The following is a 22,034-nucleotide window of genomic DNA, read 5'->3' on the forward strand; positions in this document are numbered from 1 at the left end:
AGAGACAGAGAGAGACAGAGAGACAGAGAGAGACAGGGAGAGAGAGAGACAGAGAGAGAGACAGGGAAGGGAAGAGAGAGAGACAGGGAGAGAGAGAGAGACAGGGAGAGAGAGAGAGACAGGGAGAGAGAGAGAGACAGGGAGAGAGAGAGAGACAGGGAGAGAGAGAGAGACAGGGAGAGAGAGAGAGACAGGGAGAGAGAGAGACAGGGAGAGAGAGAGAGACAGGGAGAGAGAGAGAGACAGGGAGAGAGAGAGAGACAGGGAGAGAGAGAGAGACAGAGAGAGAGAGAGACAGAGAGAGAGAGACCGGGAGAGAGAGAGAGACCGGGAGAGAGAGAGAGACCGGGAGAGAGAGAGAGACAGGGAGAGAGAGAGAGACAGGGAGAGAGAGAGAGACAGGGAGAGAGAGAGAGCGACAGGGAGAGACAGAGACAGGGAGAGAGAGAGAGACAGGGAGAGAGAGAGAGACAGGGAGAGAGAGAGAGACAGGGAGAGAGAGAGAGAGAGACAGGGAGAGAGAGAGAGAGAGACAGGAGAGAGACAGGAAGAGAGAGAGAGACCGGGAGAGAGAGAGACAGGGAGAGAGAGAGAGACAGGGAGAGAGAGAGAGACAGGGAGAGAGAGAGAGAGAGAGACAGGGAGAGAGAGAGAGAGAGACAGGGAGAGAGAGAGAGACAGGGAGAGAGAGAGAGAGACAGGGAGAGAGAGAGAGAGACAGGGAGAGAGAGAGAGAGACAGGGAGAGAGAGGGAGGGAGAGGGAGGGAGGGAGAGAGAGAGAGACAGGGAGAGAGAGAGAGACAGGAGAGAGAGAGAGACAGGGAGAGAGAGAGAGACAGGGAGAGAGAGAGAGACAGGGAGAGAGAGAGAGACAGGGAGAGAGAGAGAGACAGGGAGAGAGAGAGAGAGACAGGGAGAGAGAGGGAGGGAGAGGGAGGGAGAGGGAGGGAGAGGGAGGGAGAGGGAGGGAGAGGGAGGGAGAGGGAGACAGGGAGAGAGAGAGAGACAGGGAGAGAGAGAGAGACAGAGAGACAGGGAGAGAGAGAGACAGGGAGAGAGAGAGAGACAGGGAGAGAGAGAGAGACAGGGAGAGAGAGAGAGACAGGGAGAGAGAGAGAGACAGGGAGAGAGAGAGAGAGACAGGGAGAGAGAGAGAGAGACAGGGAGAGAGAGAGAGAGACAGGGAGAGAGAGAGAGAGACAGGGAGAGAGAGAGAGAGACAGGGAGAGAGAGGGAGGGAGAGGGAGGGAGGGAGAGAGAGAGAGACAGGGAGAGAGAGAGAGACAGGGAGAGAGAGAGAGACAGGGAGAGAGAGAGAGACAGGGAGAGAGAGAGAGACAGGGAGAGAGAGAGAGACAGGGAGAGAGAGAGAGACAGGGAGAGAGAGAGAGACAGGGAGAGAGAGGGAGGGAGAGGGAGGGAGAGGGAGGGAGAGGGAGGGAGAGGGAGGGAGAGGGAGGGAGAGGGAGACAGGGAGAGAGAGAGAGACAGGGAGAGAGAGAGAGACAGAGAGACAGGGAGAGAGAGAGAGACAGGGAGAGAGAGAGAGACAGGGAGAGAGACAGGGAGAGAGAGAGAGACAGGGAGAGAGAGAGAGACAGGGAGAGAGAGAGAGACAGGGAGAGAGAGAGAGAGACAGGGAGAGAGAGAGAGAGACAGGGAGAGAGAGAGAGAGACAGGGAGAGAGAGAGAGACGGGGAGAGAGAGAGAGACAGGGAGAGAGAGAGAGACCGGGAGAGAGAGAGAGACAGGGAGAGAGAGAGAGACCGGGAGAGAGAGAGAGACCGGGAGAGAGAGAGAGACCGGGAGAGAGGGAGGGAGAGGGAGAGAGACGGAGAGAGACAGAGGGAGGGAGAGAGAGAGAGGGAGGGAGAGGGAGAGACACAGGGAGGGAGAGAGACACAGGGAGGGAGAGGGAGACACAGGGAGGGAGAGGGAGACACAGGGAGGGAGAGGGAGACACAGGGAGGGAGAGGGAGACACAGGGAGGGAGAGGGAGACACAGGGAGGGAGAGGGAGACACAGGGAGGGAGAGGGAGACACAGGGAGGGAGAGGGAGACACAGGGAGGGAGAGGGAGACACAGGGAGGGAGAGGGAGACACAGGGAGGGAGAGGGAGACACAGGGAGGGAGAGGGAGACACAGGGAGGGAGAGGGAGACACAGGGAGGGAGAGGGAGACAGAGAGAGGGAGAGGGAGACAGAGAGAGGGAGAGGGAGACACAGGGAGGGAAAGGGAGACAGAGAGAGGGAGGGAGACGGAGGGAGGAGAGGGAGACGGGGAGAGGGAGAGGGAGGGAGAGAGGGGGAGGGGGAGAGGGGGAGGGAGAGAGGGGAGGGGGAGGGAGACAGAGAGAGGGGGAGGTAGAGGGAGACAGAGAGAGGGGGAGGTAGAGGGAGACAGAGAGAGGGGGAGGTAGAGGGAGACAGAGGAAGGGGGGAGGGAGAGAGGGGGAGGGAGAGGGAGACAGAGGAAGGGGGAGGGAGAGAGGGGGAGGGAGAGGGAGACAGAGGAAGGGGGAGGGGGAGGGAGACAGAGGAAGGGGGAGGGGGAGGGAGACAGAGGAAGGGAGAGGGAGACATGGAGAGGGAGGGAGAGGGAGACATGGAGAGGGAGGGAGAGGGAGACACAGGGAGGGAGAGGGAGACAGGGAGAGGGAGACAGGGAGGGAGAGGGAGACAGGGAGGGAGAGGGAGACAGGGAGGGAGAGGGAGACAGGGAGGGAGAGGGAGACAGGGAGGGGAGACGGAGGGAGATAGGGAGACGGAGGGAGACAGGGAGAGGGAGACGGAGGGAGAGAGGGAGACGGAGGGAGACGGAGGGAGATAGGGAGACGGAGGGAGACGGAGGGAGACGGAGGGAGGGATAGGGAGACACGGAGAGGGAGACGGAGGGAGACAGGGAGGGATAGGGAGACACGGAGAGGGAGACGGAGGGAGACAGGGAGGGATAGGGAGACACGGAGAGGGAGACGGAGGGAGACCGGGAGAGGGAGTGAGAGAAAGGAGAGGGAGACAGGGAGAGGGAGACGGAGGGAGATAGGGAGACGGAGGGAGACAGGGAGGGATAGGGAGAGGAAGACAGGGAGAGGGAGAACGGGAGAGGGAGAGAGAGGGGGCGGGAGACTGAGGGAGACGGACGGACGGAGGCAGGGAGGGAGAGGAAGACGGGGAGGGACAGGGAGACCGAGGGAGAGGGAGACCGAGGGAGAGGGAGACCGAGGGAGAGGGAGACCGAGGGAGAGGGAGACCGAGGGAGAGGGAGACCGAGGGAGAGGGAGACCGAGACCGAGGGAGGGAGAGGGGGAGGGAGAGGGGGAGGGAGAGGGGGAGGGGGAGGGGGAGGGAGAGAGAGAGGGAGGGTGGGAGGGGGAGAGATGGAGGGGGAGGGTGGGAGAGGGAGAGGGAGGGAGAGGGTGGGAGAGGGAGAGGGAGGGAGAGAAAGACAGGGAGGGAGAGAAAGACAGGGAGGGAGAGAGAAACAGGGAGGGAGAGGGAGAGGGAGACGGAGGGAGAGGGAGACGGAGGGAGAGGGGGGAGAAGGAGGGAGAGGGGGGAGAAGGAGGGAGAGGGGGGAGAAGGAGGGAGAGGGGGGAGAAGGAGGGAGAGGGAGAGGGAGACAGAGGGAGAGGGGGGAGAGGGAGACAGAGGGAGAGGGGGGGAGAGGGAGACAGAGGGAGAGGGGGGAGAGGAAGACAGAGGGAGAGGGGGGGAGAGGGAGACAGAGGGGGAGGGGGGGAGACGGAGACAGAGGGAGAGGGGGGGAGAGGGAGACAGAGGGAGAGGGGGGAGAGGGAGACACAGGGAGGGAGAGGGAGACACAGGGAGGGAGATGGAGACACAGAGGGGGAGAGGGAGACAGGGGGAGAGGGAGACAGGGGGAGAGGGAGACAGGGGGAGAGGGAGACAGGGGGAGAGGGAGACAGGGGGAGAGGGAGAGAGAGGGAGAGAGAGGAAGGGGGAGGGAGAGAGGGGGAGGGAGAGGGAGACGGAGGAAGGGAGAGAGAGAGGGAGAGGGAGAGAGAGAGAGGGAGAGAGAGGGAGAGAGAGAGAGGGAGAGAGAGGGAGAGAGAGGGAGAGAGAGGGAGAGAGAGGGAGAGAGAGGGAGAGAGAGGGAGAGAGAGGGAGAGAGAGGGAGAGAGAGGGAGAGACAGGGAGAGAGAGGGAGAGAGAGGGAGAGAGAGAGAGACAGGGAGAGAGAGAGGGAGAGAGAGAGGGAGAGAGAGAGGGAGAGACAGGGAGAGAGAGGGAGAGAGAGAGAGACAGGGAGAGAGAGAGGGAGACAGGGAGAGACAGGGAGAGAGAGAGGGAGACAGGGAGAGACAGGGAGACAGGGAGAGAGAGAGAGAGAGACAGGGACAGGGAGAGAGAGAGACAGGGAGACAGAGTGAGACTGAGAGAGTGAGAGACTGAGAGAGTGAGAGACTGAGAGAGTGAGAGACTGAGAGAGTGAGAGACTGAGAGAGTGAGAGACTGAGAGAGTGAGAGACTGAGAGAGTGAGAGACTGAGAAAGGGAGAGGGAGAGTGAGAGAGGGAGAGTGAGAGAGGGAGAGTGAGAGAGGGAGAGTGAGAGAGGGAGAGGGAGAGTGAGAGAGGGAGAGTGAGAGAGGGAGAGTGAGAGAGGGAGAGTGAGAGGGAGACAGAGAGTGGGAGACAGAGAGAGGGAGACAGAGGGAGGGAGACAGAGGGAGGGAGACAGAGGGAGGGAGGGAGAGAGGGTGAGAGAGAGACAGGGGCCTGTGTTCAACCTCATGGTCTCAAATTTGCTTGAAAATGCACATATGCCCACTTTTATTTCAAACTTTTCTTCTGGGGGGTGAACCCCCTCCCCCCCCCCCCTCTCCAACCTTAAGTAGTTCGAGCTTGCTTGCTTCACTCGCTACACTGCCTTACTGTATCCCAAAATGATGCATCTCCAAAAAGTGTGTCACCAACATGAAAAGTTTGGAAAGCAGTGCTCTAGCCCAATAATTTTTTCTTTCTTCCTAAAGGTTTAAATCATCAGCCTACTGTCCCAAATTTGAGTGTTATAATTCCAGGTTTTCTGCATTTCATGAGCGAGGTGACTCCCACTACTGGTGGTGAAGAGATACCTAGAAGTGACCAGCAAACTTTGGCCACTGATTCAAAGTGTGTGTGTGTGTTGGAAACTACTTTTAAGTTTATTGTATGTCTGATTTTTATCTAGTGATTTTTATCTAGTTTGCGTGTATGCATAAGCTTCTTTAAAGAATTTGGACTGAATTAATCTATGATTTTTTTTGTTGTTAAGCCATGCACCTTTTATTTGTGTGTTTTGGTTGGATTTGGTACTATCAAATACTGCAAGATTGACCTGCTTATGTTGTGATTCACTGATGTTGCTGCAAGAAAAATGGAGCATGTTGTAACTCTTACATTGGATATAACATTGCCAAACATAGTTATTATTTAATACTGTGAACAGTTTGGAGGTGCTTAGTATAATTATCTCCTTTCTATTCTTGTAGGTGATATGATGACCTTGCTAATGAAGAAGGATACATTGACAGAGGAGGAGACTCAATTTTACATTGCAGAAACTGTGCTGGCGATAGATGCGATTCATCAATTAGGATTCATCCATAGAGATATTAAGCCTGACAACCTCTTACTGGATGCCAAGGCATGTGTCAGTAAACTGTAGAAATTCGAACCAATAGCTGACTACATGTGTATACAGTTTTCTTTGACTGGGAGCAATGTGTATGGTAGTATTGCATTGATCCACCTGCACAACAGGCCATTGTTGCTCCTATACTACATTGCAAGGTGTTATCCAAACAGATGTGCTAGATAGGCATTGTAAGATTTGAATTATCAAAAAGTAGAAAGAAAGGATGCAGCTGCCATCACGTGCTATGTATTAAGCGGCATGAAATGGCACAACTCTTGGCAACATCGAGACACATTGATAATCGTCAAGAGACTGCCATGCTTCAATAATCTCTTCTGTTTTGTAGAATCATAGATTAGCAGTATGGTAGGCCATATTTGGTGAATGTTTGTGATTAAGGTCAGCAAGCTCCCCAAGGTATGAGCATGAGCATTTGGATTTGGGATCAGGATCTTGATGGGGTAGTATAAACCATGTGTCATAGTGGGCGCTGTTATTATACACCTTCTACTGTAAAAGCTTTAAAATGGGAAATGCCCCTGACATTTGAATTATAAGTTTTTTCAGCAGTAATTATCAAGTATGCACAATCTAGCTGCCAGGATATTCCTTAGGAGGTGGGTGATCTACTGCACTGTGCAAAAATGGACAGCTCTGCAACATTTGATTAGATTAATCACATTTTTGGTCCAAAATATTACCTTGTCCCTGCACTTAAGGTTGCAGCTAGTGCAGTGGCCACTGACATTGTGTCTTTGTTTTAGAAACCCTCACTTGGCAAATATGCAGAATATTTTAAGTATGCATGCATACAAGGTCATTTGTATAAGGAACGTGCCCCAATAGCTGGAGAACCCACCTGCTGTGTAGACTGAGTAAGCTTCCAGGCTTCCAATTTCTAGAGGCAACAGTCCAGTAGCAACAAATTAAGAAGATAGGTTGTGTTGCAAGGAGGTTGAAACAGGCCATATCATTCTAGACTGCTGTACATTCGGTGAGGCTAGAGAGCAAACAGTGGCCTCTTGGTTTACTTGGATGCTGATTTGGGAAGAAGGGATTTGGACCCATCACTGTATGAAATAGAGGAAGCGAGTGCTAAGTAGTTGGGAGATTAATTCATCTTTTATCAGAGATGTTACAGTATAGTCTTGAATGTAGTTTTATAATTATTTTATCTATGTGATACAGTTGAACATATTTTAGAACTGAGGTGAGTGATAAGTGATTGTTTAAATGGTTTTATATACTGAGTTTAAACAATCAAAATAATACAATACATAATCTCACTATAAAGGATTGTTATAAAACCTTAGCATTTTAATGTTATTTCTTAATGAAAGCTAAAAGATTGCCTCTTCTCTTTCTCTGAGGAGCAACATATGTGTGCACGAAACAGTTTTCGCAGTTGAGCAGTCATGCCAAATACTTTCACACTGTGAAAGGTGTCAGTTAGAACTTTAATTCTCCTGACTGCACATTTCATTGCTGCTTGTTCACAGTGCTTTGCTAGATAAGATCTCCGAGCATTTGTGGAATGCATATTCAGAATAGGATTTTTAAGCAGTATTTACTTTGCACATGTTAATTCGAAAAATGTTCATTTTTTAGATGAGTGATGAACATATACTGAAGACATAAGAGTTGAATAAAATGCACTCAGGTGGTGACCCCACTCATTTGGCTCAGGATACCTTTCCTTTAGCTTTCTTTCTCATTAGATTTCTACTACCCTCTGTACAGTTTTATGTATATAAATGATGTTGCAAGGCAATAGCCATGTTCTTAAATGACTATGCAGCATGATGCAAAATTAGTTGCAAATTCTTAATAAAATGCCTGATGGAAAACAGTAGTAGGTTTGCACCCGTCTGTAAGTGAAGTCTACAGTAATCAGGCTGGCAACATTGAAATCAGTAGTGGTAGGCTGACATACAGTCTGAAATCACAACAAATCTAAGCTGTTAGCCGGTGAAAACAAAATTTATGTAAAAAGTCAATTCAACCCCAACGGATAAGCGATGGGCTCATTATACTATTATGGAACATAGACATTTTACTGACTGTTACTTGTTAAGCTGAGCTTAATAAAGGCTCAAACTGGTGACTGGACCCGTCCACAGTTACTGCTGTGGACAAAGGGAAATGTCAGGGATACTCACAGCAACCTACATTTCCCATGATTGAGACTACATCTAGAATTACTGTCTAGTCTCCTAATTGATAACACTGTGAACATTGTGTTGATATTACAGAGTGATTGTTGATTGGCACTTTCCTGGATACAAAATGTCCTCATGATGTTTTAGTCACTACAGAAGCTGATGTTGATGTTATCACCTACTAGAACAATATGATTAGAACTGTCCTATGCAGATTATTTCCATTCTAATGAAATCCCTTCCTGCATTATTAATTGCCTTTTGTTAATTTGTTGCCTTCTACAGGGCCATGTAAAGCTGTCTGATTTTGGATTGTGCACAGGACTAAAGAAAGCCCATCGAACAGAATTCTACAGGAACCCTACACACAACCCTCCAAGTGACTTCAGTAAGTTTCATTTGTTACTTTTGCAATAACTAATAATTGCAACACTGAAAGCTTTTATGTATAATACCTTGGCATTGCAGAAGGAGTGGTGCAGAGTGGAAATGTATATTTTGTCAAGAAAAGAAACCTTTAATATATAAATAATTGAAAATCTTGCATCCATTCACTTACACGCTGACCTTGTTCATTAATTCTCGCCACTACTTTTTGGCATTGCATTTGCACTTTGCTTTAACTAGCCACCGGAGCAGTTGTCTGCTCCAACACAACCGTTAAAGGTGCAATTCAAACTACGCGCTTGCCTTAGGTGCAAACATTAGGCCTCATGCTTACTTTCTGCTGATAAATAATGTTGCTTATCTTTTATTGCATTTTCCATTTATTAGGCACCGGAGCTGTTGTCAGGTCCTAGAGTTTTGACAACTAAAATTCTGAAAGTCATTCTGGCCTGTCCTTTTAAGGCTGCTCCCGTGACTACAACTTGTAATGCCTGTTTTGTTAAATATAAAAATGTTTAGAACGCCTTCTGGCTTAGAATCTTTTCACATTGCACATGTTATTGTTAATTATAATGGTTTTAAGTAACCACACAAACCTATTTCACGTTGAACCACTGGTTTACTGGGGTTGAGTGAAAGCTGTGAGACTATTTGATGTGTGGTGTATACACAAAGATGGGGAAGCAGGATTCACATTCGACGGAGTGGCACATAACACATTTTCCAGCTTCAACTACTTCTTCTTATTATGCATGGAGCTCCCACGTTTCTCCAACGTTAGACCACTCTCCCGGGGGATATTGGATCACAATGCGCTTTTGCTGGATCTAAGATTTAGCTCTTGGTGGCTGATAAGGTTATAGTTACATCACTTAAGTTTTATATTGAAGAATACTTTCAACTCAACACGCCTACCCTGAATCTATGGGACGCATTTAAGATTATGATCATGGTGCAGGTCATGGGGCATATCAGTTGACAACACCACTTCAGGTTTGCAGAAATAACTTTATTGGAAGACGGGACGCAGCAGCTAAAGCATGAAGCACTGGAATCCGAGACTTATAATTCCTGTGTAAAATAAATAATGCTGGAGCCCTGTTGCAAGACACCATGTTGAACTCTCCTAAGCAGACATGGTTAGCCTCATAAAGCAGAATATATGAGCATGGGAATAAATTAAACAAGTTGCTTTATTGGCTGGCTACCAATGAAGTTGAGCGGTGTCTTGTCCCACCCATCAAAGATTGCACTGGTACCCTCATCGTTGGTAGTAAGCAAGTGGCAAATTCTTTGGCCGCATGTTATCAAGCACTTTATGCTGCCCGCACACAATGGACAGAGAAAATGCGAAACTGATCATAGCCAATTCCCCTCCCACCCGTTAAAAGCTGGTCGCCTGCAGAACGCGAGGCTTTAGAGCTGCCTCTAACTCTACCTTGCGTCACTTAAGTTATCACACACGTCCAACGGGGGGGGGGGGGGGCACTGGGCCTTAATTGCCTTCCTGTTTCATTTCTCCCTAATGTCTTCTTGATTTAAACACCTCCCCTCCCCCCCACATTTACATGAGTTCGAGGCATGTGGGCTGCTGAATTCATATCTGTGCATAGATCGCCGCCTAGTGTTGGGTCCGGATGTTTGCACGTTGTTGTCCTGGAAGAGTCTTCGAAGTATCCTGGGATAGGTGACTCCTCCCCTGGACTACAGTGCGCATGGGCATCCTCTCCATCCTCAGATTGGTTTTTTCCGCCATTGGGTTCGGATGTGCTTATCTTGACTCATGTTAGGAAAAACTTTTTTCAGGCCAAAAGGCCTTTAGTTCGCGTCGGTACTGTTCCCGATCGGTATCGATAGTTCTTTGTTAGTTTACTAACTTCAAGACCAACTCTTTTCGCATCATATCCGACCATCGACCCGACTTCGACGATGGAATCGAGGACACCATTCAAGCGGTGTCCTGTATGCAATGCGAAATATCCCCATGTCGACGTCCACCCGGTGTGCAACAAATGCCTTTCACCGGATCACGACGAGTCCACATGTATGGCCTGTGCCCGATTCCGATCCAAAAAGACTCTCCGGAATTGACGAGCAGCGAGACTTGAAGCGCAGCAAGCGGCACCGGCCCCGACCAACATCTTCAGCGCCGAGGACGAAGATGTGGAAGACGTGGAGAACCTACCCTCCAGCCCCGCTTCCGAACACAACTCCGGATCGGAAGACATCGAAGATCGACTCTTTCACAGAGACGAAGCCGACACCGAGGTAGGAGACTACAATGAGGCCTTAGAGGCCGAAGAGAGTAGCTCCGGTGACGAGCAAGGCCTACCCGTACAGACGGAGGATATCCCAGTGCGTCAGTCTATGGCTCCGGTCGAGGGATCGCCTTCGGGCCTTACCCAAGACCTATCCCGCAGTTCTTCGGCCCTGCCCTCTGGTCCGGCCTCGGACATTCAGCGGCAGCCATTACTACCCAAAACAACTGGTTTCCCTTCATCGAAACCGAAAGCCGTATCGGTTCCACAGAAACCGAAACTGAAAGTAACACTGGTCGGATCGAGGCCCACCACACCTTCGACGCCAGCCAAACCCGTCGGCACCGACCGCACCAAACGGGACTTCGGTGCCGAGCTCGCAGCAGCCGACGTCTGCGCCGACACACGGAAAAAGGCCATCGGTGCCGCCAAACCGCCTCGGCTTCCGGCACCGAAACAATCGGCTCCAGCCACAGTGGTCAAAATAGCTGCTGCGTCTCACACTACTTCGAAAGCAGCACCAAAGGCACAATCATCGACGCCGTCGACAGCTACTACCTCTCCTCGACTCGATGACCCCGTGGCGCCGAAAAAGTCCACGCCTGCCTCTACAGAACCGGTCGGCGCCAAAGAACCGTCTGCGTTCCAGGTGCGGCAAGTTGCAGCGTCCTTGCAACGCATCAAAGAAAAGGCAGCCCTACAGGACCCTTCAGGCTCCGAGACGAAAAAAGCTTCTCCGGCACCGGCCAACATCACTTTTGGCCTGCCGCCATCCACGGCACCCAAACTGTTCGAAATCAGAACACGTGTCACCCACACTAGGATCACGCCTGCCGAACGCTCTCCTACGGAGACGTCACCATCCCACATCATCGATGCCGACACCGGCAGAATGATGCTCCACAAGCGGAGGATAACTTCCGAGCCAGCTTTGGACTCCTACCGGATCCCTCTAAAGAAAAAGCTGCCTGTGGATTCGGAACCAGTTCTTTACGAACCTCTCCATACCTCTTACCAAGATCCACAGTCCTTCTCTCCGACACACTCCGAAACCGACGTTTTGGAGGACTACATGGGTGACCACGTCCCCTACCCCGGAGACATGGACCCTGACGGCCAACAGGACCCTGATCAGGCTTGGGATGACCCTGCAGACCCGGGTGCACATATGGATACACAGGACACGCAGCTATATGGCGCGAAAACATCTCCCACAGAGGACACTGCCGCATTCAACGCCCTTATTGAACGTGCTGCGGCCAATCATGGTGTGCAACTCCACTCCGACACAATCGAGGACGATTTTCTAATGGATACTTTCGCATCCTCAGAAAGGAATATCAAAACTCTACCCATGTTGAAAGGTGTCCTCAAACCAGCAAAGGACATTTTCAAAGAACCCACCAGGGCACGAGTAATAAACCCGAGGATCGACAAGAAATATAGGTCGGCGCCTGGGGACCCTACCTACATTAGAGGCCAGTTGCCTCTGGATTCCATCGTAGTCGCCAATGCTCGCAAACGGGCGCACTCACAGACAACTGGGGATGCTCCTCCCCCGGACAAAGAGTCCAAGGTGCTAGAGACCTCCGGCAAAAGGATTGCAGCCCAGGCAGCTAACATATGGCGTATTGCCAATACTCAGGCGCTCCTAGCTCGCTACGATCGCGCACACTATGACACATTAGAAACATTACTCCAACATCTCCCCGACCAATACAAAGAGGGAGCAGAGATCCTCATCAGGGAGGGACAACTTCTCACTAACGCATCCATTAAGTGTGCACTGGATGCCGCAGACACAGCTGCCAGAGCAATAAACACTAGCGTCATGTTGCGACGACACGCATGGTTGCGAATCTCCGGATTCAAACCGGAGGTTCAGAATAACATCCTCAATCAGCCGGTCAACCCCGACTACTTATTCGGACCAGAGGTTGACACCACCCTAGAAAAAATAAAAAAGGACACAGACACTGCAAAGTCCATGGGGGCTCTCCAAACGCAGACCTTTCGGAGTGGCTCCTTTCGTCGCCCCGGAAATAAAGGAGCAGGTAGAGGACAGGGGTCACAACAAACCTACAACAAGGGCAACACCCAAAGTACCTACGATAAAAACACCAGGGGTGGATATCGTGGTTCAAGCACAAAGGGTAGAGGACGCGGATACGGCAATACCAGATCCTCTCCCAAGAACAAACAGTGACGCCCTCTCCCTTCCTCCCGACCACATAACACCTGTCGGGGGAAGGCTACAAAGGTTCCTGTCCACGTGGAACTCCATCACCACGGACAGGTGGGTCAAAGATATTATCAAACACGGTTACTGCCTAGAATTAACCTCCACTCCACCCACAATACCGCCAAGACACCGTCCTATGTCCTCAGAGCACTTAGCGCTATTACAGCAGGAAATGCTAAGTATGCTGCAAAAAGGCACAATAGAGGTCGTACCCGTCCACGAGCACGGTACGGGGGTGTACTCCCTGTACTTTTTAATACCAAAGAAGGACGGGTCACTCAGACCCATACTAGACCCGAGACCCCTCAACCGCTACATTCTCTCAGAGCATTTCCACATGCTCACCCTCCAACAAGTCCTCCCATTGCTCAAACAGGGAGACTTCCTAGCCACGCTAGACCTCAAAGATGCGTATTTTCACATACCCATTCACCCATCACACAGAAAATATCTCAGGTTCACTATTCAGGGGCAGCACTACCAATTCAAGGTTCTTCCCTTCGGTGTGACAACAGCGCCCAGGGTCTTCACAAAGTGCCTAGCTACAGTGGCTGCACATTTACGGAGGCAACACATTCATGTCTACCCTTACCTGGACGACTGGCTTGTTCAGGCAAAGTCAGCCCAGCAATGCGCCAGCCACATGTCCCGCACCATTCACCTCCTTCACAGCCTGGGGTTCTCACTAAATTACCCAAAATCACATCTCCAACCCGCACACGTACAACAGTACCTGGGTGCGACCATAGACACTCTGGCAGCCACAGCTCAGCCAAATTTAGTGAGGATCAACAGCATGCAAATGCTGATTTCCAAGTTCAAACACCACCACTCCCTTCCCGCGCGAGTGTTCATGCAGTTGATAGGCATGATGGCCTCCTGCATTTTCATAGTCCCACACGCGAGACTACATATGCGCCCGCTTCAGTAGTGCTTAGCACGTCAATGGACTCAGGCTCACGGGCAACTAAAAGACCTAGTGTTGGTGAGCGGTCGGGCATACAACTCTCTGCATTGGTGGAATCCACAAAACCTTTGCAAGGGCCGACCGTTCCAAGAGCCTGTTCCACAAATAATACTGACAGCGGACGCGTCTCTCCAGGGATGGGGAGCTCATGTACTCAATTACACAGTGCAGGGACTATGGACAACACAACAAAAGAAGATGCACATCAACCTTCTAGAACTGATGGCAATCTTCCTAGCCATGAAGGCATTCAAAGTACACTTGTGCAACAAAGTCGTGTTGATCCGGACGGACAACATGACTGCCATGTACTACATACAGAAGCAGGGAGGAACACACTCTCCACAGTTGTCTCATCTGGCTCAGAGTATGTGGAAGTGGGCCATTCAGAGGAACATGTTCCTCATGGCGGAACACCTCCCCGGCAAAGACAACCAGATGGCGGATCTGCTCAGCAGACACAGCCACCAGATGCACGAGTGGGAGTTACACCCATCAGTACTCCAACCGTACTTCCAGCAGTGGGGTCACCCAGAGATAGACCTATTCGCCACAGGCGAAAACGCAAAATGCCAAAGCTTTGCCGCCAGGTTCCCACATCCGCAGTCGCAGGGCAATGCGATATGGATGAACTGGTCCGGCAGATTTGCGTACGCTTTTCCCCCAGCGCCGTTGATACCGCTAGTGGCACGCAAACTCAGACAACACTCGCTGACACTCATCCTGGTTGCTCCAACGTGGGCACGCCAGCCATGGTACACCACCTTTCTCGAACTTTCCGTGGTGCCCCATCAAAGACTGCGGATCAAACCCACGCATTTGACGCAGAACCATGGAGAGATTCAGCACCCAGATCCGCAACAGCTGAACCTGGCGATCTGGCTCCTGAAGTCCTAGAGTTTGGCTACCTAAACCTGCCACCGGACTGTATGGAGATCATTAAGGAAGCTAGGAGACCCACTACCAGAGCTTGCTATGCAGCCAAATGGAAGAGGTTTGTCATTTATTGCAATAACAATAACATTAACCCGCTAGACGCATCCATTCAAAACATAATCGGTTACCTCTTACACCTATACCGATGCAATCTGGCATACACCTCAATACGTGTCCATTTGACCGCAATATCAGCCTATCTCCAAAACAGGCAGCACCTCTCTTTATTCAAAGTGCCTGCCATCAAAGCCTTCTTGGAGGGACTTAAACGAGTAATTCCCCCAAGACACCCACCAGCACCGGTGTGGAACCTCAACCTGGTCCTCACCCGACTGATGGGTCCACCCTTCGAACCTCTCCACTCATGTGAGATTCAATTCCTCACCTGGAAAGTAGCTTTCCTAGTGGCAATCACTTCGTTAAGAAGAGTTTGAACTCCAGGCACTAACCATTCAAGAGCCATTCATACAGGTTCACGCCAACAGGGTCGTACTACGTACCAACCCCAAATTCATGCCCAAAGTAATATCGCAGTTCCACATGAATCAAACTATTGAACTGCCTGTTTTCTTTCAAAACCCACAAACTGTCGCAGAAAGAGCACTCCATACACTAGATGTAAAGAGAGCCCTCATGTACTATATCGACAGGACTAAAGTCTTTAGGAAAACAAAACAACTTTTCGTTGCCTTTGCCCCACACCACAAAGGTAACGCCATCTCCAAAGCAGGTATAGCCAGATGGATCGTTAAATGTATTCAAATTTGCTATCAAAAGGCTAAACGCACATTAACGATTCCCCCACGAGTCCACTCAACACGTAAGTTAGGGGCCTCCATGGCTTTCCTTGGAAACATTCCTTTGCATGATATATGTAGAGCAGCCACCTGGTCCACTACACACACATTTACCAAACACTATTGTGTAGATGTGCAATCAAAACAGCAGGCAGCTGTAGGACAGGCTGTTCTCAAAACTCTTTTTCAGACCGCTGCAGCTGGCACTGGTAGCCGCCGCTAATAGAGGGTACTGCTATATATTCTATGCACAGATATGAATTCAGCAGCCCACATGCCTCGAACTGAATATGCTACTTACCAGTATGCATCTGTTCTTGGCATGTAGGGCTGCTGACATTCATATCGCCCTCCCTCCTCCCCGGCGCCTGTGGCAGCTGCAGCTCTCAGAATTACTGTAAGCATGGTCATCACTTTCTGTATCTACTCCATCACTGCCACAATGGCGAAAAACAATCTGAGGATGGAGAGGATGCCCATGCGCACTGTAGTCCAGGGGAGGAGTCACCTATCCCAGGATACTTCGAAGACTCTTCCAGGACAACAACGTGCAAACATCCGGACCCAACACTAGGCGGCGATCTATGCACAGATATGAATGTCAGCAGCCCTACATGCCAAGAACAGATGCATACTGGTAAGTAGCATATTCAATTCTTTACTAAAGCAGTCAGTCTGTCTGCCCTATGATCGGCAAGGTGCTACCTTCGTGGTCCTCCCTAAAACTGGGAAACCCCTGTACCAATGCTATTCTTAGCACCTGATCTCCCTCAGTGTAGAGGCCAAGATCCTCACCAAGGGTCTCGCAAACCGACTGGTCTGGGTCATAACATCATTGATCTACTGAAAGCCAGATTGAGAGCACCAGAGACTGTAGAGAGAAGGTTACATCTCATACTCGACGAATAGTGAGAACTGGTGGGCCCCTATGCCTTACTTGCATTAGATTTTGAGAAGTATTCCACTTCATTGGGTGGTCCTTCCTTTTCCATGTCCTTTGCTGCATGAATAGGGCATTGATTTTTAGCTCGTGGAAACGCTATACTCACAACCGTTGGCGAAACTAGGAGTGAAAGATTTCCTTTCATACCCATTCCTCATTAAGCGGTCGACAAGACAGGGCTGCCCATTGTCCCTGCTCCTCTTTGCTCTAGCTATCAAGCCTCTGACTGAATGGATATGTAGGGACACACTATTGTGGGGGCTGGAGTTGAGTGGCCGTGTGGAGGACCAAGTGTCTCTCTATGCCAGTGACATGCTCCTTTGTATTCAAGCACCTCACCTAGTAGGTCCCCGTATTTCTCAGATACAATAAAGCTTCAGGCCCGAGCATTAACTGAAATAAATCTGTCCTGATAACTTTTGGCACAAGACGTTGAAAGGGCACTATGGCAACCAAAACTCTGCATCCTGCATTCCAACTTCTTGGCGTTAGACCCACAATCAACATGAGTACTTAGTGTTTCCCCCGTTATTACTGGGAGACCCAGCTCATGGGTGTCAACAACTGTGTATTCGGTGACAGACGACCCTATATACAAATTAGAATTTGACATTTTTCATTCTACAAACCCACCACCCTTTCTCTATCACACCAAACTCTGAGGTAGATCAAGTGGCATCGGAGACTGATGCAGAAAACTGCCCTTTTTTGCGGTACTGGCTCTGTGACAGTGGCAGGGGTGCCTGACTATAGGAAAAGGGATGTTTGAGACATATGAGCTGCAGATCACACACTTGGCATTAGATCGCCATCTGGTGTTGAGCTCGGACGCTTGCACCTTGTTGTTGTCTTGGAAGAAGTCTTTGTAGTCACGAGATAGGTGACTCCTTCCTTGGACGATAGTGCGCATGGGCATCGACTCTATCTTTAGATTGTTTTTTCCCGCCATTGGGTTTGGATGCAACTTTTGCGCTTCGGTTAGAAAATTACTTTTCAAACTTCTTCGCGCGCAACTTCATCAAATTCTTCCGATTGACTTCGAACATCGAAATCTTCGCTGCGCCTTTCGCCGCTTCGATTCCAGTCGTTGACGTGGGCCGCTGGGCCTACGGCTCATGGAAAGGATGCCGTTCAAAAAATGCCCCTCGTGTGGAGCGATATTTCCACACAGTGACCATCATAAGGTCTGCAACCTGTGCCTCTTGCCAGAACATGACGAGTCCAACTGCCCAGCCTGCGCCTCTTTTTGATCAAAAAAGACTATTAGGGATCGTCGGGCTCGACAACACATCATGGCGCAGAGATCAGCTCCAGAACCAGAGGACATGTTCGAGGGTCCAGATGTCACAGAAGAAGATTTCGAAGATCTGGAAATCGTGTCAGAGGCAGAAGACTCTGACGACCCCATCACTCCTGGTCAACGAGTGAGTATTACTGCCCTACCCCAACCCCACCACCGAAACAGAAGGCACTGGTCAAGACTTCACCTGTTGGCCCCTGTCGCGACCGAAAACACACTTCAGAAGCCCCGTCCCCGGGCCCGGCTCTGAAGAAAAAAGACAAGCCTTCCGGTACCTCAGGACCGAGCAAACCGCATGTAATAATCCCACCAGCATCTTCGGCACCGAAACCGAAAGAACACTCGGCTCCGAAATCGTCTCCGACTTCTTCCACGCCCCGAACACTTCGAGGCCCATATATAAACCGGCTTCGAACACTTCTAAGCCTAAAGATCACACCTCGGCTCCGAAACCAAAACCTTCGGAACCGAAAGACAAGCCTAAGGATTCTACCACGCCTCCTAAGGCCAAAGAGCAAAAAACTCAACAACAACCCCGCTCCGAATCGGAAAAATTGGCGCCGAAAGCGGTTGTCGAGGAAGAGGAACTCTTTCATCCGGATCCTGTCGATCCCAGACAGAAAAAAATCTACATTAACCCTAAAACAGGACATGTCACAGCTGTGCCATGCAAGAAGAGGAAGTTAGACACAGCACGCGCCCCTCCAGTGCCTGTCAAGAAGGACTCTGCTACATCACCTATGCCTCCTTCTCCTGTTTTTCCTTCTAACCCCCTTCCTCTCCCTAAACCTGTTACACCACCTCTGCCTGTAACTTCCCCACCACATACACCACCACCACCAGATGATGATGATGACCTAGGGGTGGGGGAAGACCCCAATGATCCTTTCATGGATCCAGACGACCACCCACAGGGCGATTGGAATTACCCAATAGATCTACCAGACCTCCCAAGCCTTCGGCCATACCCAACAAAACCATCTTCCCCAGACGATAACATTGGGTTCGAACAGTTGATCAATAGGGCTGCTGTTTTTCAGGGTGTGACAATGCACTCAGACACAGCAGAAGAGGATTTCCTTTTAGATACATTTGAACAGTCCCAAAAAACTGTACAAATATTACCAATGTTTAAAGGTGTCATTAAACATGCCCCTGACGTATTCAAAGATCCCGTACGAGCCAGGATCCTTAATCCTAGAATCGATAAATATAGACCTGCCCCTGACGACCCTGCGTACATCAAAGGACAGCTGCCTCTGGATTCACTAGTAGTTTCCAACGCTGGGAAGCATGCCATTTCACAAACCTCTGGGGATGCACCACCCCTGGATAAAGAATCCAAGTTACTAGACGCATCTGGCAAGAGTAGCTGCGCAGGCGGCCAATCTGACGTATAGACAACACTCAAGCACTGCTGGCTAGATATGATGGGGCCCATTATGACCAGCTGGGAACCCTATTACAGCATTTGCCTGACCAATATAAAACTCAGGCAAACTATTTAATCCAAGAGGGCAAACTAATAACAAACGCCTCAATTAAATGTGCCCTTGATGCAGCTGACACTGCCTCTAGGTCCATTAATACCAGTGTATTGCTCAGACGACATGCCTGGCTATGCATTTCAGGCTTTAAACAAGAGGTCCAGACAACCATTCTAGACCAGCCGTTCAATCAACAACTTCTTTTTGAACCGGCTCCTTTCGTCGCTCCTTTTATAGAGGAGCCTCCAAAAACATGGGCGCGGACACCTCATCTTCTTTTAAAAACACCACCCAAACATCCCCCAATAGAGGATATTTTAGAGGAGGATACAGCGGGAATAACAATAGGGAGAGAGGCCGAGCGGACAACAACACTCGCACACACCCCCCCCCTCCCCCCCCCGCTTCTAAACAGTGACTTCCCTCCACTCCCCCAGAGCATTCCACTCCAGTCGGGGGAAGATTATCACAGTTCCTGCCTGTCTGGGAATCCATCACAACAGACAAGTGGGTAAGACAAATTATCCAATATGGTTACTGCCTGGAACTTACAGCTACCCCCCCCCCCCCCCACACCCCCCCAAACATACCACCCAAGCTACGTTCAATGTCCACAGAACATCTTACACTTTTAAGACAGGAAGTTCTCTTGCTGCTTCAAAAGCAGGCCATAGAACTGGTCCCATTACCACATCAGGGAACAGGGGTTTATTCCCTGAATTTCCTAATCCCCAAAAAGGAAGGGACCCTAAGGCCAATACTCGACCTCAGACCCCTCAATCTGTACATACACTCAGATCATTTTCACATGATCACTCTCCAACAAGTGCTTCCACTATTCCAACACCAAGACTTCCTTGCCACACTAGATCTCAAGGACGCCTACTTCCACATTCCCATACATCCTGCTCACAGGAAGTATCTAAGGTTCGTAGTGGACGGACAAAACTATCAGTTCAAAGTCCTTCCATTCGGAGTCACTAACCGCTCCCAGGGTATTTACCAAATGTCTCGCAGTGGTAGCAGCACACCTAAGAAGACAACAAATCCATGTCTTCCCATATCTGGACGACTGGCTAATAAAAGCCAAATCATTCAACCAGTGTGTTCAACACACTCATCAAACCGTCCAAACACTGCACAACTTGAGGTTCATAATCGATTATACCAAGTCGCAACTCCAGCCCTCTCATGTACATCAATACCTAGGGGCCACAATAAATACTTCCACAGCTCTAGCATATCCCAGTCCAGCCAGGATAGCCAGTATACAAGCTCTCATCAACAAATTTCAAGCCCAACACACTCTCCCAGCCAGAGTGTTCATGCAACTCATAGGCATGATGGCATCTTGCATATTTATTGTACCTTATGCAAGACTTCAGATGCGTCCCTTACAGGAATGTCTGGCACATCAGTGGAATCGGGCTCAGGGAAAGCTCTCAGATCTGGTGTTGAAGGACAGCCGCACCCATCGCTCTCTGCAGTGGTGTAACACAACAAACTTATCCAAAGGGCGGCCGTTCCTAGAGCCTGTTCCACAGATAGTACTAACAACAGACGCATCACTCACGGGATGGGGAGCACACCTCCTCAATCGCACAACTCCAGGCAAATGGACCACTCAACAAAAAGTGCTCCATATCAATCATCTGGAACTGCTAGCAATATTCCTCTCTTTAAAATCATTCCAATTCATGTACAGAACAAGGCTGTCCTCATCTGGACGGACAACATGACAGCCATGTATTACATACAGAAACAAGGTGGCACACATTCTCTACAGCGGTCTCAGCTAGCACAGAACATTTGGAGGTGGGCCATCCCACAAAACATATACCTGCTGGCAGAACACCTTCCAGGAGTTCACAATCAGATTGCCGATCTGTTAAGTCGACAGACACAACAGATTCACGAATGGGAACTACATCCGCAAGTTCTTCTACCATTTTTCCAGAAGTGGCGCCAGCCAGACATAGATCTGTTTGCCACACACGAAAACGCAAAATGCCCAACCTTCGCCGCCAGGTTTCCACACCTGCTGTCCAAGGGCAATGCGATATGGATGAACTGGTCAGGCAGATTTGCGTACGCTTTTCCTCCACTCCCACTGATTCCACTAGTGGTACGCAAGCTCCGACAACAGTCTCTTAAAAATGATCCTAGTGGCTCCCACATGGGCACGCCAACTGTGGTTCACAACACTGTTGGAACTCTCACTAGTCCCATACCAAAAACTATGCCTCTCCCCATCACTACTAACGTAGAACCATGGAGAGATAAGGCACCCCGATCCAACTCAAATGGATCTGGCTCCTGAAGTCCTAGAATTCGGTTACCTTAACCTTCCACCGGACTGTATGAACATCATTAAAGAAGCCAGGCGCCCTACCACCAGAGCTTGCTATGCAGCAAAATGGAAGAGATTTGCCATTTACTGCACTAACAATCATATCGATCCACTGGATGCGTCCATCCAGAACATCATTTGTACTTACTACATTTGCAAAGATGTAATTTAGCATACTCATCCATACATCTACATCTAGCAGCACTTGCCGCTTACTTACAAAACAGATAACACTTGTTATCTGTCCCAGCAATTGAAGCCTTTATGGAGGGCCTTAAAATGGTCATTCCTCCCAGATGACCACCCTCTCCGGTATGGAATCTCAACATTGTACTTACTAGGCTCATGGGACCCCCATTTGAACCTCTACACAAATGTGAACTTCAGTTCCTCACATGGAAAGTAGCTTTCCTTATTCAATCACCTCTCTCAGAAGGGTAAGTGAGATCCAGGCTTTAACCATTCAAGAACCCTTCTTACAAATACATCGTAACAAAGTGGTTCTCAAAACAAATCCAAAATTCCTTCCTAAATTAATTTCTGCTTTTCACCTTAATCAATCAGTGGAGCTA

At 49.9% G+C, this 22,034-nt stretch overlaps 1 protein-coding gene across 7 annotated transcripts in view; it reads left to right on the top strand.

Moving 5' to 3' along the window:
* The window catches only part of STK38L (serine/threonine kinase 38 like), a 492,424-nt gene that overhangs the window by 282,530 nt on the left and 187,860 nt on the right, over positions 1 to 22,034 (top strand). For all 7 annotated transcript variants that reach the window (XM_085652796.1, XM_085652799.1, XM_085652802.1 and 4 more), the window contains 2 exons: positions 5,491 to 5,645; positions 8,081 to 8,183. In XM_085652796.1, the coding sequence (XP_085508922.1) occupies positions 5,491 to 5,645; positions 8,081 to 8,183 (258 nt within the window). The remainder of the gene's footprint in view (positions 1 to 5,490; positions 5,646 to 8,080; positions 8,184 to 22,034) is intronic.

Source organism: Triturus cristatus, chromosome 4_1 (assembly GCF_964204655.1).
Source record: "Triturus cristatus chromosome 4_1, aTriCri1.1, whole genome shotgun sequence".
Classification (NCBI taxonomy): Eukaryota; Metazoa; Chordata; class Amphibia; order Caudata; family Salamandridae; genus Triturus; species Triturus cristatus.